The sequence below is a fragment of the Lissotriton vulgaris genome, chromosome 5 (genome assembly GCF_964263255.1).
Source record: "Lissotriton vulgaris chromosome 5, aLisVul1.2, whole genome shotgun sequence".
NCBI classification, from domain to species: Eukaryota; Metazoa; Chordata; class Amphibia; order Caudata; family Salamandridae; genus Lissotriton; species Lissotriton vulgaris.
In genome coordinates, this window is record NC_141693.1 from 1,818,810,955 (window position 1) to 1,818,829,465 (window position 18,511).

At 45.1% G+C, this 18,511-nt stretch overlaps 1 protein-coding gene across 1 annotated transcript in view; it reads right to left on the reverse strand.

The window, feature by feature from the left end:
- The window catches only part of WIPF2 (WAS/WASL interacting protein family member 2), a 380,717-nt gene that overhangs the window by 40,775 nt on the left and 321,431 nt on the right, over positions 1–18,511 (reverse strand). The window contains exon 7 of the mRNA XM_086924239.1: positions 7,730–7,831. Within this exon, the coding sequence (XP_086780365.1) occupies positions 7,730–7,831 (102 nt within the window). The remainder of the gene's footprint in view (positions 1–7,729; positions 7,832–18,511) is intronic.

The following is an 18,511-nucleotide window of genomic DNA, read 5'->3' on the forward strand; positions in this document are numbered from 1 at the left end:
GGAAATTGTCCAATTCACCCGGGGTCCCTGTGCTGGGCTTGGATCAGATTCTCATAAGGGAATCCGTCAAGGCCTCGTTAAAAGGGAGAAGGGGCTCCGAGAAGGAGACACCGGCTGCAGGACCTATGTCAAGACAGTCTTCTTGACTTCCACCGAAGGGAGCTCAAGGTCCAGGACCTCGGCTGCCTTTCTTATGACCAGAGAATGTAAGCTTCTTCCTCCATAGACGTGGTAGAGAGAAAAAGCAGGCCAGGATCTGGGGATGTATCCAGTCCACTGGCCTCAACCAATGTCTCATACCAGTCCATTCGGTGCTCAGACTGGTCTTGTAATGGGTCCAGAGACCCCTCCAAATAATCCTAAATTCGCAGACCCTCAACATATGTTTGAGGAACCGACCTTCGACCAATCAGTAGGCACCGATCAGGCTGCAAGTCATCAGGGAGAAGAATGGTACTGGCGTCTGGAGTCTCAGTGCAGGGGCCCTCGCTGGGGAAGGTTGCAGGGGCATGACCAAAACCGGTCTGGATCTACCACAGGATTCAATGAGGGGGAGTGGGGGCAGGGAAGACGGGGTCAGGGAAGAAGGAGGTGGTTCATTAGTGCCAGAGCTGCCGGTGCGGAACCAGATGGAGCCCCTGCTGAGCTTCCGGTTCTTGAAGACATGCCGGGAGGGTCAGGTTGCCCAAACATGAGTCACATGTCGTCATAGAATTCTTTAAGCTGGGCTGGGGGGCCACTTTGCTCCTGTTAAGGCAGAGAAGCACGAAGCCGACCCAGACGCAGGTTCTGCATAATGAGTCCTACAGCGTTGAGACTCCTTCACGTTGGTCGATGGACGGGGAGAAGCTGAAGCACGCTTCGACTTCTTTTGTTTCTTATGCCTCTCACCTGAAAGACGAGGACTTAGGACTCCTGGAGCAGTGCCCAGACCTGCCTCTCGACCGGGACCGGAAGCAAGACCCCCGGGGCAAAAGGCATAGAGCCAAGCTCCTAGCTGCAAGCAGCCTTAGGGACCACTCCCTCAAAGCCTTCGGAGCCATGGCCAGGCAGTCGAAGCAGGACTTCAAATTGTGGTCGACCTTCAGGCACCAGAGACAAATTAAGTGTGTATCCATCACCAACATGGTGCACTAGCAGGGCCCACACGGTTTGAATCCAGATTTTTTCCCCGCAACATTAAGGAAAAACCAAAAGACCAAAAATCGTCGACAAAAAATTGAAAAAAGCTGGTTAAAAAGTGACAGAGGGTTACTTTTGTCACGGATCTCCGCTAGCTGGCATGGAAAGAAAAGAACTGATGTCAGCGCGCCGAGGTGGCACCTATACAGGTGACGTGGATGTCACTTTCGGCGTGGACATCCCAAGGAGCCGACTGACATCACATACCGTTGCACAATATATTGTTGGAGCAAAAGTCTTCCGGATCCATCCAGACGCCTGGGTAAAGTAAGGTAAAGTAAGAAATCGGTGGCTAGATGTCTCTATCAGATGCAGTTGGTAAATGTATTACATGGTGAGGGTGCACAACCACACTATACAATACACCCGATTTCCTCACATTTACCACTTCAAAATGGCGAACACATTGTAAAGGTGGCGCCCATGGTGGAACTTTAAAACAAGTATGCACAATACAATTACAAAATGGCCACCAGCCGCAAGGTTTAATTCTATTTCTTATTGCAAGCATATGCCTGCCATGTTTAGACACCAGAATATTATCTTTTGTCTACTTTTAATTTATCTACTATTTATTGTTGAGTCTGTGTTTTTAATTGTGTTTGTGTAAGTAGATGAATACAAGAATGGGTGAATGAATAGATGAATGGATTCATGGGTGCAAGAAGGAGTTCCAAAGCACATGTATGATGACTTAGTGAATGCCTAAACCAATCATTAACTGAAGAGGCACTATCATTTGCCAGCCAGACCTATTGGCATTGCCTTTGTTTGTTCTGTTAGCAACAGACGTTGGAAGTCAGACATTGATTTTTTTAAGCATGCTGGTGTATATCACAGACACTGCCCATAGTTTTATTTCAAGATGGTGATGGGCTAGTGCCTCAAATAAGAGGGAGGGAAATCAGAATGGTGAAGATGATGACCAACAGGTGGAGAGGGAAATGAATGACATACTGGAGACAAACGATATCCAATGCTTGGAGATAAAAGTAGAACTAGGAAGAAGAGACGCTGTGCTTTGGTAAGTGATTCCATGCTTCGTTTATAGAGGAGATGAAAAACAAATCTGGGCATCATGACTACATCACTGTCTAAGTTCTATAATCACTTACCAAAGCACAGCTTCTCTTCTTCCTTTGAAGCTAATGAAAGAACATTAGTCATATAGTAACTTTTGGCACTGTCACACATTTGTCAATTAAATGGATTACTGCTTTAACTATTCACCAACACACTATTTCAGAATACATATCTGTATGCAATTAAGAAGGCTTAAACATTCTGAACAAAAATACTGAATACTAATGAATGTCCCAGCAGGAACTTGTCATTTTGACATCGAAGGAAAAGCAAGTGCTCTTTTAAAGCCAAAGGCCAGTTTATAAAAAAGGTTGGGCTTGCTACTCTAGTCAGTACCAAACAATTATCAATGGATATCTCCTGAAGGAGTGGATTAGTTCCTGCTATCCTAGTTCCCCTTCAGGGGACTCTATTGAAAGCTTAAGCAAACCACCCTCCTCCCCAATGGAGGGGCTAAACAAAAGTTAATTTATTTATTTATTTATTGATTGAGATTTTAAAGCGCGACAGCTACCCAAAACGGTTTCCCGGCGCTGAGATAATCCAACTAGCAGGAAGAGAAAAAAAAAACCACTCAATTATTGATTAAAAAGCCAGGTCTTGACGGCCTTGCAAAAGCGAGTATAGCAGTTCTCTGATCGAATATCGAAAGGGAGGGAATTCCAAAGCTTGGGCCCCAGGAAGGAGAAAGATCTTCCGCCCATCCTGGCGAGTCTAAACTTAGGGACAGTAAAAAGAATTTGGGAGGAGGAACAGAGAGAACGAGCAGGGGAATAAAAATTCACCAAGGTTTGCAAGTAGCTGGGAGCCAACCTTCTCCTAATCTTATGCATGTAACTGAGCGCTTAAACTTCATTTGACTGTCCACCTTCAGCCAGTGAAGGTTACGAAGATGACCAGTGATATGGTCGGTTCTGCGACAGCCACTGAGTAGACGCGCCGCGGCATTTTGCACAAGTAGGAGGCGTTGAACGACTGCCTTGGTCGCCCCCCAGGTAGAGTATGTTCCCATAATCCAATCGAGAGGTGACCAAGGCATTCACCACAGACCTCTGGGTGTCACTGGACAGCAACCATAAGATCTTCAGCCAGCGCAAGATGGTAAAGCATGTAGACGAGACCTTATTAGCCTGACAATGCATTGACAGATCCCTGTCAATGATCACCACCAGTTTACTCACATGCTCCACCGGGGAAGGAAGCGGACCCAACTCTGCAGGCCAGTGTCTGGGGGTCCAAAGGTCAGGTTTATGCCCAAGGACAAGGACTTCAGTCTTCCCTCCATTCACTTTGAGTAGATTGTGATTCATCCACTTGGCGATTTCCCCAAGTCCAGACTGAAGGAGGGAGGTAGAGGCTGTGTCCGATTTGGAAAGGGAAAAAACAATCTGCGAATCATCGGTGTACGTGAACAAAGTTAATCCAACGCTGTCTGCAATGTGGGCCAAAGGGGTAACAAAGATTGAAAAGTAACGGGCTAAGAATCGAACCCTGAGGAAGACCATGGGGTTGGGAATAAGTCTTAGAGGAAGCAGTGTGAGAAAAAAATGTGAAAGGTGCGATCAGAAAGGAAAGAAGCCAGCCAGTCAAGGGTAGGGCCTTCAATGCCCATAGCGGCTAGAGACTCAAGAAGGTGTTTTGTACGAGATAGTATCGAACGCCGCGCTGAGATCAAGTAATATCAGCGCGGCCGTCTCCCGCTATCAAGCAGGTACCGAATGTTCTCCGTGACGCCAAGAAGTGTTGTTTCCGTGGAAAAACCAGGATGGAATCCTGACTGCGAAGGATGCAATAAATTATTCATAGTGACAAACTGAGTCAAATAATGGTGAATATGTCGCTCTAAAACTTTAGAGAAGGCGGGCAGTAGAGAAATGGGGCGGTAGTTGGAAAGGACCTCCGGGTCTGCAGTAGGTTTTTTCAGTAATGGAGTAACCATTGCATGTTTCCAACATGCTGGGACGGTGGCGGTCCTAAAAGAAAGATTCAAGGTGGTGCAAATAGCGGAGAGCTGGGAAGAAGCTAATGAACGGAGTACAGAGATAGGCAGAGGGTCAACAGGGGAGCCAGATTTTACTTTACACAGAGTTTCGTGAAGAGCCTCAGGCTGAAGTTCGGGCCAAGCCCGTAATGGATCCGTAACGAGGGCCGGGCAGCCGTTTGCGCCCATTGCATGTGTGGAAAAGGCCGAATAGTTATTACCACAATTTTGAGTGGAAATATCGTGATGGATCCTATCCACTTTGCTAGTAAAAAAATGAGCAATTTAATCACATTTTCTACTGCACAGAGAAGGAGGTTTCACTATGGTAATAGAACCAGCAAGATTTTTGACCAGGCCAAACAGAACTTTCGATTTGTTGATAGCTTCAGTTATAGTTTTGGTGTCAAAGTTGGCCCTGGTCAAAGCACAAGCTTTATGGTAACTTTTTAGGGCATTTTTATAGGCGAGTGCTGCTGTAGGAGAATAATCTATACGCCAACTGCATTCGAGCCTTTTGGAGTATGACTTATTCACTTTTAGGGCCTCAGTGTACCAAGGGGCTGGAGTCTTATGGAAAGCATCCTTCTTAAAGAGGCGGGAAGGCAAATATCAATGGCAGTTTGAAGCCAGGAGTTCGTCAATATAGCAGCTGTATCGGCATCGGCAGATGCAAGTACATCTGCGGGAAGATGAGCGGCCAGCACTTCATTTAAAGAGGTAACGTCCAACTTTTTCCATTCCTTCCTGCTAACATGAGTGCTTCTGTGCTGATGTAAAACGTCTGTGGGAGTGACCGTGAACTTGACTTGGTAGTGGTCAGACCAAAGAACAAGCAAGGCAGGGGGACAGTGTACGTGCGACAGATTAGAAAAAATGGGGTCTAGGAGATGACTACCTTTGTGCGTGGGGCCGTGATTGTGCAATATGATGTTCATTGCTTTAAGGGCAGCAATCAAGGTTCTAGCAGTGATGTTACCAGGCTCGTCCAGGTGAATGTTCAGATCACCCACGATCAGTAAGGTACTAGAATTTGATAGGATCGAGGAAATGAGCTCAGACAGGTGGGTAACCCAGGCAGTGGCGGAGCCAGGAGGGCGATAAATTAACAAGCCCGTCAATGTAGTTTTAGGATAGAGGGCAAGTTTAAAGGACGCAGCTTCACAATTGTTTAAAGTAATGTGGCCGGGATGACATTGAGATATGTTTTTGAAAATGATGGCAATTTCACCAACTACTTTCGCGACCCTGTCATACCGGACAATAGCATAATTGGAAGGGAGTGCCTCCGCAATGTCGGGTCCAGACCCATCATGAAGCCATGACTCCGTGACGAAAAGAGCATCAGGTTGCTCCTCATTTAGGAGATCAAAGATCTAGCGTCGATGCTTGGGCACAGAACGACAGTTCAGGCTGAGAAAATTAAATGAGGCTTTAGAAAAGACCGTCACATGAGGCGTACAGCTGTGGCACGGCCGAGGGGCTTCCAGAGAGAGTCAACAGCGTGTGCAAGACTGGGGAAGTTTGCAGGACAGATCAACGGTGGAGCGGTCCGCGTTGTAATGGGGTCTTTATGTTCGCAGTTGTTCTGCTGTAAATGGAGCTCTGAGGTAAAGTAGAAATTGGACCAGGGGGTATGGCCCCTGGGCCCCTTTGGGCGCAGACGGGCGGGCCCGCTGTGCAGACGGGAAATGCATGCCATAATATACGGGAAGAGGGCGGGGCGGACGAAACAATTGGTCCGCAACCCGGCGCCTCACACAAGATGGTGGCTACCCTTCCAGCATCCCGTGTCAGCTCCTAATCGGCTGCGGGGAAGGCTGTCGGGATCAGGGTAAGTAAACGGTCTCCGGGAAAGTAAGCAACACAATTACAAATTTTAAAATACGATGTGCAAAACGCAATAGCAGAAGTAGTAATCACTGAATAGCGAGATAAATGGCTTAGATACCCCAGCTTCCGCCTCAGGGCAAGCTAGTGAAAAAAGTTGATATCTTCACTAAATTAGTATTCTCTTCCTCCATCGCAAAAGAGAGAACTAAGATACCTGCTGCTTACATAATATGATGGAATACTGGAGGGCTAGGAGCCTCAAAGCCATAGCATCAGTTTTCACTCTGGCATAGCTGCAGCCTAGGTCTACATCTGTACTAGTTTTCTTTCATTTAATTTCCTTTAAAAAGATTTGTGAAAGATGTTTTTTCTTTCTCACATAGCTTTCTGGTGATGCTTTTATATTTAAAATATATTTTTATTTGTAAAGTAAATAAATAGCATTGACCAACGTTGCCTGTTTTTATAGGCTGGCAAATTAATTAATAATAAGAAAATACAGCCTTCCTGAATAAAAGGGAAGATTAAATATGACGATTTTTTTTAGTCTTGGAAAAAACGGCTCCGTAATTCCACCACTGGGCAGGATTATTCAGTGTTTAGGATTTCCACGGCGTTTCAGAGAAGGAGAACAGAGTTGTCTGCGACAGACAAATTACATGACCTTTCAGTATTATTCTTGTAAGAAAAATACATTTCGAGTGATTTTAGACACACTTGCAAGGATCCTGCACTGGGAACTTAAAGAATAATGGTCTTCTCCACAAACTTAATGAAAAAAACAGGTGTCATTGTCCAAAAATGAAACATATGGCATTATTATACCAATGTCTAGCTCCACCACTACATTGTGTTTTGGAATCTTTGGAATACATCAGTGTTATGGGGCTTTGGAGTTAGACCGTAAGTAATAGCCAAGTAATAAAAAAGATGCCCTGATATAGGCATGGGTGCCACCATGCACTTATCTATCACTACTGCTTATGAGCCAAAGTGAGCTTAAGTTTTACGTTTTCACAGTAGTCAGTGTGTCACATTAAAACCATATTCTGATATTTTTATAGCAGGGGCACACAGATCTATAGGCGGTGTGACACTTTGCATTAGGGGGAACACTACAGCTTAACATAAACGAGTGCACGTCTAGTAGCTTTTCAACTCTAGCTATAACAAACATTAAATGTGCCTGTTGTGAGAAGAGTCTGTAATGTCAGTCTACTACGCACCACATACACAAAACACAACCACTAATAATTCCTTTTGACGAAGCTAAAAAGTTGAAAAATACTGGAGACGGAAGGTTTTTTTTTTAAATGCACCTCAGTCCCTTGTTAAGGAAGCTCTCAATTCAAGGATCAAAAAGTAAGGAAAGAAAGAATAGTGAGAAGACACTTGCCATTGTCAATTGGAATTTTAATGGATGCGGACATTATAGCAATATACAATAATTTCTATGACTATCTCTTACTGTGCACAACACAATAATGTCCATAAAAGCTAAGGTATACAAATAAATGTGTGCAGGTAACCTCTCCAATGCATGTGCAGAAACAGTAAGTCCCTATCTAGATTTATTCAGCAAGAAATTAATAGCGAGTCATATTCTTGGGGGTTGTCCTTGTTAAACAAGTTTCAACACCTGGTTCTTACCTCTGTTAGTTCTGCTTGGGTAAACTTTCTGGAACGGTTTAAACTCTTCAGGGGCTGGGAAATCATCAATGGGATGAAAGGTGTACTTTGATTCAAAATCGTCTAGAAAGAGAGAAAGTACATTATCTAATGGAAGCAATAATCACTGCTTGCAAACGCAACAGCTCGCACTTATCCAACTAACTGTCACCGAAGCAACTCTTATAGTTCAAATATATATCACAATACCTATGTGTGCAGATCCATCGTCTTTTCAGCCAGTGCTTCCAACAGGAATTATATGCATGGGACTAGGGTTCACCTGCAAAACGGTCCACAGCACTCGCTGCTCTCTCCCAAGCTTTCTGAGGGTAAAGCACTTCAGCGTTGCCCTTCATAGGGACACCAAAAGAATGCACGCTAACAGGGTTAACTGCTGTCATATCTATGGGGACCAGGAGCTATTCAAAATCAACCACTCCTCAAGGAGGATTTTAGCCTAGGGTGACAATTGCACAACATTTAAAAAGGCTGCTTAAAAAAACACGACAGTTAGTAGGTTTTGCTTGTTTTCTTTGATTTTGTTTAGTGGGGGGGGCGGGGGGGGGGGGGGGGGGGGAGGGGGGTTCCACCAGAGAGTCACTATGTGGATTACACCAATCCAATAAACCACTCAACATGATACAACACGAAATCCTTATGGGACATACCTATCCCTTCAGTAGCACAACCTCCCTATCTACCTACTCCAGAATAATACAACTAACTACAATGTGTACAAAACAATCATGAGCCTGCCACATGGCAGAGCCAAACGCCTGGGAAATGGCACTAGTAAACCCTAGACCAAATCAACCAACTAAATCCCACAAGAAAAATCAAAACACAGTCAGTGTAACTTTTAACAGCAAAATGTCGCCCTCAATTGCATCAAGGGTGCTTCATAACAAGCATTTGCAATTTATATGTTTGTTTTGAAAAAAGATACATTAATAGCTTTGTCATTTACAATGCCAATAGTTATAACTTTCGCAAATGTGACACCTATAGCATTTGTAATGCAATATACGTTGTATTTACATGACTTAGATGTAATTGATATTACAAATAAGTCGGTAAACCGGTTACTGAAAGATCCAAACAAATACAACACGAGAAGACAAGGCATTTTTTCCAAATGAGCAAGTAATGATTGAATGAAAGGTGTCCAAACTATCTGCCATGATTACTAATAGGAGCAGAAATGTAGAACACAACATATATTTAGGCTAAGAAATGCATAGAAATGGAATCAAAAGTAGGAACAAACTATGCAGTAACTTTCAAGAAATATAAAATATCAAGCGTGGGTCTCTGAAACCCGAGGTTTTGTTGTTTTCCCACCAGGCAGTGTAGAAGTCCGGTGGGAAGCTCTGCCAGTGCTGTCCCTTTCACAGTGCAGCAGTCCTGCTGACAAGGCAGGGGCAGCCCAACTAAACGCACTGCAGTACTGCATGGCCCCTGTGTCGTTACAGACCACGTCAACTCTGCGCTGCCGCTGTAAATGTACAGATTTATGTTCCTCACCACGGTTGTTGAACCTTGAGAGGTGCACCACCCACACTTCTGACGTCACCCTTGTTCTCAAGTAGTAGTGACTCATTGAGATACTGCACTGAAATGTTGAGACGCTGAGTCACTTTTAATTGAGAGAATGGCAGTTCTGCCGCACAGAATACCAACCCAATAAACATAACAGCCCATGTTTGCAAAGGTGGGCCACTTTGTTAGCTATGTCGATTACTAATGGGGGCCACTTTCTATTTAGTGACTAGACCTATGTTTTGTGTTCCAGTCCGACCTTGCGAAGACCTGTTGAGTGGATCTGTCACTCTTCCTCATCAAATAAACACTGTAGCTGAAATTTGTTTACTATTGCCACGAGCGCTTGAGCTTTTCAAAAGCTGAGATTCAGTCACTCCTCGGAAATTGTAATTTTCCGGAAATATAAGCAGTCACACGAGGGAACAATCGATCCAGTTCGCCTGCTTCCCATGCCAAAGATGCACTTGCGTGCACGGCAGATGTCTGCGTCAGGCGTCGCGGTTACCTCGTGGAGAAGTGTGGCTCAATGGTTAGAGCGGCAGACCCTGATGCAGATGTCTGGCCTGGACCAGGTTTCAATTCCCGCCTCGGCGGGTCTTGGGCTCGATATTCCCGGACCTGATAATTCTCGCCTTGGTGCCTATTCTAATCATGGGTCCCACTCTGCAACTCTGGGCAATAGCTTGCTTAATCTCCATAATGGCCCCAACAGCGCTAGGATGCCTGGTTTCACCTTGGGGGTGCCCAGGAGTGGGCACTTCACAGGGAAAGGCCAGAAAGTGTTCCACAGCTGTATGTGTACAGCGCCTTGAGACCCCTTCGGGGGTGATTTGTGCGCTATATAAGCACTACATTTACATTTACCTGAGGTGAACCTTGCCTCTCGCATTACAAAATGGATTGGACCCATGGGACCGTGATAATGGAGGCGGGTGCCAATGTGCTTAGTGCGCAATGGCGTTTATTGTGACGTATTTACAGGAACACTGAGTCCTAACACACCTGTGTAAACACCACCAGAGTGCAATTTACACATCTGTGAAAGGCGCTGGCTGCAATCCCAATCTTACTACATTTACCATCACAACCGAGTGGCTCAGAGTGTCACGCATTTCAGCCACGCCCATTCCCAAGTGAAAAGTAGTTCTGAACAGGCAAAGTCGCCGATGGCTGATTCCCAAATGCAGCCCTGTGAGTTCAAACGTGGCACCATGATTACACCCGCCTACGGCTATTTATAACACCTAAGTCTTGGAACGATGAAGGGACTACAGAGCGAGGGCTGTGTCCTACTGGGAGGTATGGCTGAGAAGAGCAGCAAAAAAATCACTGTTGCGGCCCAGGGAGGGGTGGGGGTGGGGTTTCAACCAGGAAAGGGGGGGACCAGGAAGTCAGGCATCCTTGCCCATGACATGGGCGGGGCCTGTGACGCGGCCGGAAGAGGCTGGTGTGCTCGTTCTTGCGGTGCTCCCATGAGGAAGGGAGAGCCCGTGGTAGCGGTTGTAGTTCACAGAAGTCCTGGGTCCCAGGAGGGGCCCGGGTGAAGTGGAGAGGAGAGTTTTGTTCCTGCAGGTGCTCAGGTATGCTGAGGAAGCCACTGCAGGGCGTCGGCTGCGAACCCCACAAGAATGCCGCCAAGAAGACAGGAAACTGAGTCCGCACTGCAGCCCGATGAGTGGGTCTGCATGCTTGTCCTGAGCGGTACCGCCGTTGCGGGCCACTCCACCCATGCATATTTTATCATTTTATGCACATTTTATTATAAATCACCACTGAGCTGCCGCTTCTTGGCCATTTGGTGTGTTTGACACCGTGAGGAAGGGGGACAGGAGATGGGAACATCGCGTGACTACGCGGGGAACGCGCGCCTGACTACGCGGGGAACGCGCGCCTGACTACGCGGGGAACGCGCGCCTGACTACGCGGGGAACGCGCACCTGACTACGCGGGGAACGCGCACCTGACTACGCGGGGAACGCGCACCTGACTACGCGGGGAACGCGCACCTGACTACGCGGGGAACGCCGCCTGACTACGCGGGGAACGCCGCCTGACTACGTGGGGAACGCCGCCTGACTACGTGGGGAACGCGCGCGTGCCCCAGTCCAGCCTGCGCATGCCCATCTCCTGGGTCCTTGAAAGCATAGACGGTGACTATAGGTCTCGCAGGCGAGACAGCACTTCGCGCTGTAATCGCCAGTTGTGAGACCTAAAAACAGCTATAATATTGCAGAAAACTCACATATAGAAACAGCTAACACTTGAGTTGCGAAAAGACCACTAAAGATTGGCCTATCAAATTGCAAAACTAAATCCACTCGTCCAATGGCACGAAACTTGAGCAATGTATTACTTTTAGGAATCATATTTTCGGTATTTGCACAAACAAACCAAAAGGTTCTAGAGTGCTCTTCTGTGGTTGATATAACTGTTAAACCTTCATTTGTGTCCTGTGTAGAACAGGCAACAGCCTAAGACCATGACATACCAATGACCATCACACTTGATAGAAAATGGGTGTCATCATGACTTTTAGTTGTCGATCAGCAGATGCAAATACCTACCCAATACCATTCAAACTCAGTTCATCCTATATAGTGGCAGAGAGAAGAGATGAGGATCCAAGTTAAGGACGGAAATGTTAGTTCTAGCCCTCCTCTCGGACAGCTCATATAGACGACGCTTACTCTTTCGCTATAGGCTTCTTTAACACTACCAACTAGAGGCAGGATCAGAAAACTAGTTTCAAGGCTATTAGTAAGTTCTCTTAGCCAAAAAGTGCATTGTTTTCTGGAGACGCACTAGTAACTTAGTTCTTGCAGAAAAGGTGCACGTTTTCCCATTTAGTTACATCCCGGACAGGAACATGCCTTGAGAATGCCACGGACGCAATCAACATCCAGATTTCATTCAAATGTTAACTCTTAATTGCATTAAAGATCATTTGTGTCTTTTTCTAGCACATCTGTGGACATGATCACCAACCACTTAAAATTTCTTTAGCCAACATATAACATTTATATTCATAGAGAGATCTTGACATTCAGAGCAATCAAACAATAAGAAGAAACTTTATCAAGTTAGCTGTTATACATGCACTACAAAAATATATATTTTCAAGAGTGCAGGACAATTCTACAATACCATTTCTTCTTATGATTGCTGTCTTCACCTCCATTCATTAACACCTGTCCTTAACAGGCAGACATCGCAATTAATGTAGTCCCATACGAGGGCAAACATTTGAGGACTGCATTTACATTAGGATCTTTTTTGGGAATAAATATCTATTTCTTAACCCCTTCCGCGCTGATGACTAGCTCAGCTCGTCATGAGTCTTACCTGCGTGCGCTCATGACGAGGTGAGCTCGTCATGTAACGCGGTATTTACAAAACCGCCGCGCACAGCGGGAAAAGCCGCCGCAGCGATGCGGGTAAACAAAAACCAAAATGTCCTAATGGTGTGAGGCTGTGGAAAGGCAACAAAAAGCTGTTGTGTATTGCAAAAAAGCTTGGTCCTGTCTTTGTAATACATGAGAGCAAGCTTGACGTCAGGTGTGTGAATTGCACTCTCTGCTACCAAGTCAGACTGGGGGAAGAAGACCAGGAACTCAATTGCCTGATTAAGGTGGAAGTTGGAGAACACCTTAGGCAAGAACTTAGGGTTGGTTCTAAGGACAACGCATCATTATGTGCCTAAAAAAAAGGCTTTTGTAGTGTGAGGGTCTGTCGTCCACTAATCTGTCTAACTAAACTTCATTATGGCTACTAAAAAAGCAACCTTCAAATAAAGAAACTGCAAAGGGCAAGAAGGGAGGTCTCATGAGTCTGGTTACAGACTAGTGTAAATGGTCCTCTGGATAAAATTACATGTTTAAGACCCTTCAAGAAGGGTTTAATAACCGGGATCTTGAAGTGTGTTCCTTTTCTGCATATATACAGCAATAGGGGGTTGCTTTATGGAGGTGTAAGCTAATCCTGATTTTTGCAAATGATAGCATTAACATAAGATATCTTGAAGCACTAGGTGAAAGAAAATTGATGCGGGTTGTGGTGCCGTAGTGAACAAACCACTTTTTCAGTTTGTTGCACAGCAAGTGAGTGCATTAAGCCAACAGTTTTGTTTATTTTAGTATGTCCATGCATGCATTCCAGAGGCAAGTTGAGATTTAATTTTGAGGACCTCAGGTGCCAAATCAATAGGTTGTGCTGGCTGGAGTCCAGTCAGACTCTGCTTTGGGTCTGTTTGCGAAGGTCTGGCCTGATGGGGAGCCTCTTGTACTAAGCAATGGGCATCTCTAGAAGGGTTGTGGACTAAATGGTTATTACCTGTAGGAGTAGCGTTGCAGCTTGAGAAATTTTCTGGATGCACATGCTGTACATTACTCCGTCATCCAGTGGTTGGGTTCGGAACTCTCCTCTTGTGTGTTGGTCCTTTTTCTCTTGCCTCTTTTTTTTGCTGTTGTCGAGTGTCAACTGCCCCCGCCAATTGGTGCCTAGTCCAACTGCTCTTGACATCATATGCCCCCGAGGGATACTGAATACCTGTATGTTTATTAATTAAGGTATTTAGGTGCATGCCCTGCAACCCAATCTGGGACAATCCTTTGTCCTTAGAAGACCCCTCACTCACCAACCTAGTTGGTGACATGCTCCATCATCGGGGTCCCACCCTGACAGCCGAATGCCATCCAGGTGTGCTGCGACACCTGATTACAGTGGAGCTGGTTATTTTTGTTTTATATGTGATGTGAAAATAGAACAGTGTGGTTAAAAGTTGTCGCAACACTACCCACTCGAAGAAAACCTGCCATACGGACAATTCCTTAGAATACGCATGAACTGCAGCAATCTCCACGACTATCGAGACCAAGCAAGAGACCCGACTTCTAAATTAGAGTCTAGAGGTTACCCTAAAAAGATTCTGGACAAAAGCCAAAAAAGAGCCAGAAACCAGCAATGTGAGGTACTTATGGAAGATGTGACAAAGACCAATGATGATATTCCACAGACCTGCGTTACCACCTACAGTCCGGCATCTAATCATGTAACCAAAGCCATCCAGAAACATTGGAAAATACTCAATACGGGCAATCTGAAATGGGAGAAACCCCTGTTTTCTTTCAAACGAGCCAGGAGCTTAAAGGACGCGGTCGTGAGCATTAGACCAAAAACCCTTGGAACACCATCACAGACAGTCAATGCGTGGGGCCTACCAAACGTCACTGGGCACTATAAGTGCGGCAATTGCAGCGTGTGCCACCTGACGGAGAACACGAAAACTCTTGCTTTGGAACCCGGCAAAACCTGGACCATCAGGTCACATACCAACTGCAACAGTACTAACGTAGTATACCTCATCATCTGTCCCTGCAACCTTCGCTACGTAGGGATGACCAGCAGGAAGGTCAAGCAGAGAATTGGCGAACATAGAAGCACCATTCAGTGCAAGAAATCTATAACTAAACTTACTGAGCACTACCTTTCCATGAACCACATGCCCAATTATATGACATGGACTGTCATAGAACAACTAACACCGGGTGACAGATTATCCAACAACTCTATGAAAAAGAGCAACGTTGGATATATAGGTTGTCTACCAATAGTTCAGGTCTTAACGAAAATATTCCTTGGAATACAGTGCTCTCTATTTAAAACCTACAATCAGGGCTTGCTGACAGTCCATGCATTAATGATCTGCTCTTGTCTGTTAAACTCCATGCTTGCAGTTCATGTAATAATGTTCCACTATAGTATTCTGTCCCACTGCCCCTTTCTGTTAAAATCGATGTTTGCAGTCCATTCAACAATGTTCTGCTGACAGTCCATGCATTAATGATCTGCTCGTGTCTGTTAAACTCCATGCTTGCAGTTCATTTAATAATGTTCCGCTATAGTATTCTATCCCCTTGCTCCTTTCTGTTAAAATCTATGTTTGCAGTCCATTAATTAATGTTCTGCTACAGTATCCTGTCCCCCTAGAATCCTTCTTCCAAATCCCATTATTCCATCACCACTACGCTGACGAGCGTCCACCTTCTTATATTTTGAGTTTTTTTGACGCTCCTAGGACAGCGCTACCATCTGCGGCTGCGCCTGTCTAAGCGTCTGACTTGAACATCAGTTTCCCTAGCAACCGGGCCCACGTGATTACGCCATGCCCTTCTTGGCAAACACGGAAGTTACTTTTAGCTTCACTCTAGTGCCGGGACCTCACTCCCACGGAGCTCCCGACCGAATCGCTGCTAGGTGATTCAGCCTAACTTCCTGATGCCACAAGTAAGTCCTGATATGCCTGACCTGATGGGTCAAGGTTCAACAGAACCGTTTCGATCCTTTCACTCCCCTACCACTTTCCGTTATAGATGGTGGCTGCACGATAAAGCAGGATCTGGGAAGCTCATGAAGCCCTAAATCAGCGTGCTTCGAGTAAGAATTTGTCGATCTATGTGGTTGCATGCGGATGAGTGCCTGTGCTGCCTGTATGCGAATGTGTGTTGTGTGTGTGCCCTTTTTAAACTAGATCTTGTATTACCAGCACTCAGGATCTATTTTTTCGCCGCATCACTTTATTTATTGTTTATTCACAGCACGCTCCATTACCGGAGCCTTGATACTGCTATTACTTCATGAGCCATACCCACTCATGTTCTTATCACTCACGGGTATAGCGGCAATCGTAGTTTTGGCAATATCACAATACACCACGACCCTGAATGTAGCGTAACAACCTGATGGCAGTAAATGCGTGTTTTCTCATGAACGACACGTAAGCCTGTTCCAGTTATGATTGCTCCAGTCCGAAAACTGGCACATTTCTTCACAGTGCACCGAGCACAGATTCTATGTATGGTTGCACTGGAGTAACATGCCCTCACTACACCCTTTCTCCCAGTTCTTTCCACAGGTTTTTTTTCGAAACTCTACGGATTACACCTTTTTTAGAAATCACCCGTTTGTGATTTCATGCACACATTTAGGCGAGGGATGGATACACCTTAGCGTGTGTAGACCACCCAGCCTAATACTCACTGGTCCTGACGAAAACCTCTACAATTAATCGTAGTTTGAAACATGTAGACCTCACACCTTTTAAACTCACTCCACGTCTTTTTTAGACACCACAGCCTACCTAATCAGGCAAAGGTGCCTCATGTAAATATTAATGTATATATATTTTTTACCAGTTGTCCAACCACTCCAGAATAAAGTCTTCGAGTGGGTAGTGTTGCGACAACTTTTAACCACACTGTTCTATTTTCACATCACATATAAAACAAAAATAACCAGCTCCACTGTAATCAGGTGTCGCAGCACACCTGGATGGCATTCGGCTGTCCGGGTGGGACCCCGATGATGAAGCATGTCACCAACTAGGTTGGTGAGTGAGGGGTCTTCTAAGGACAAAGGATTGTCCCAGATTGGGTTGCAGGGCATGCACCTAAATACCTTAATTAATAAACATACAGGTATTCAGTACCCCTAGTGGTTACTCCTCCATTTGTTTAATTATCATGCCTCAGGGGACCAGGAGTTCCTACTTGACCTTTAAGGTCTAACCACCCTTTCTCTCCCAATTGTTTATAAGAAAATCATATGCCCCCCTCCCAGTAAGCTTCCACTCTTGGTCGCCATTTCCAGACCCCCACTTCCCACCCAACATCTGTCTTTCCGGCGTTTCGTGGCCTTCTGTTTTATAGTATATTCTTTGCGTTCCTTGTCTCCTTCTGCTCCCTCATCTCCAGGGGAGACAGATGGTTAAATCCAGAAAATTCTTTAAGTTGCAAAACTACTCGTACAGGTAAGTAACCATCTCGTTTTGAAGGGTGAATCTTTTCTCGATTCACCTGCTGTGCATTAATTTTGTAGCAGTATTTAATCATTGTGTAGGCTGAGTTCGAAATGAGTTTAAGCTTGTAAATAAATGTTTCAATACTCTGTCCTACTTGTGCTTTTCTGTTCATTTGCCTGTCAATGCACTAGTATTTTGTGAAGGTGTGTACTGATAACCAAATGGCTGCCATGCATATGTCAATCTTTTAACTGAACATTTGCTAGGACGACTATTGTAGCTCTTTTCTTATGTGTCGAGTGAGCTCTTGGTTTAGCTTTTAATTGTATGCCAGCTGTCTTGTGACACATCTGGGTTGTTTGGGAAATCCACCTTGCAATGGCTTTCTTAGTGACTGGTTCACTTTGTTATTGTCTGCGAATGATACAAAGAGTTGTTTTCCCTTCCCGATTGATTTTGTTTTCTCCATATAGTACTTTAACGCTTGTCTTGCATCTAGTGTATGTAGAGCTCTCTCTGTCTAAGTCTTTGGCTCTTGGAAATTCTACCTGGATTGTCTGGTTTATGTGAACCTTGATATGACCTTTGGGAGGAAATGTGGGTCGATCCTCATGACTATTGTGTCTTTGTGTATTAGCATGTATGGTTTCTGGATGGTGAGCGCTTGCAACTCGCTTACTCTTCTGAGATAAGCTTTCGCGATTAAGAAGGCTGTTTTAAGTGTGACTACTTTCAAGGAGGCCTAGTGGAATGGTTCATAGGGTTTTTATCAGTTGCGTCACCACTACACTTCGGTTACATGTAGGTGTTTGTGCAGTTCTTGGTGGGACTATACTTTTACCCCCTTTCAGAAATCCTCGGATCGTTTGAGTGGTGAAGAACGTTCTTCTATGTAACTCCTTGTGTAGGATGCAATTGCTACCAAATGAACCTTTAAAGATGCATAGGTTAGCTTGCGTTCCAGTAGTTGTGTAAAGTATGAAATAAGGATTAGTTACTTACCTGTAATCCTAGTTCTCTTCCAGGGGTATCCTCATCAAAGTCATAAGCATTAGAATATTCCCGCCCATGCGCGGGACCCCTGAAACAATATATTATATGTGCCCCACATATATATATATACACACACACACACATATACATACATATATATATATATATATATTCATCAAAAAAGTGCCCTTCAGTGAAGACGCCACCACGAGAGAGTATTCACCTTTCTTTATTGGGGATGACAGCGCTGCACAGTTCTTATCTTAAGTCCTTTCTGCCATACGCGTTTCAGACGAGAGTCCTTGATCACTGGCTGCAGGTAGGAAAACAGCAGCTGTGTGGAACACCTTCAATTATACACGAGATCCCGCCCCAGTGGGCGTGTGCTGAACAGCCTTATGGTACGTGTGGTTTCCACATCCTTGAATGCT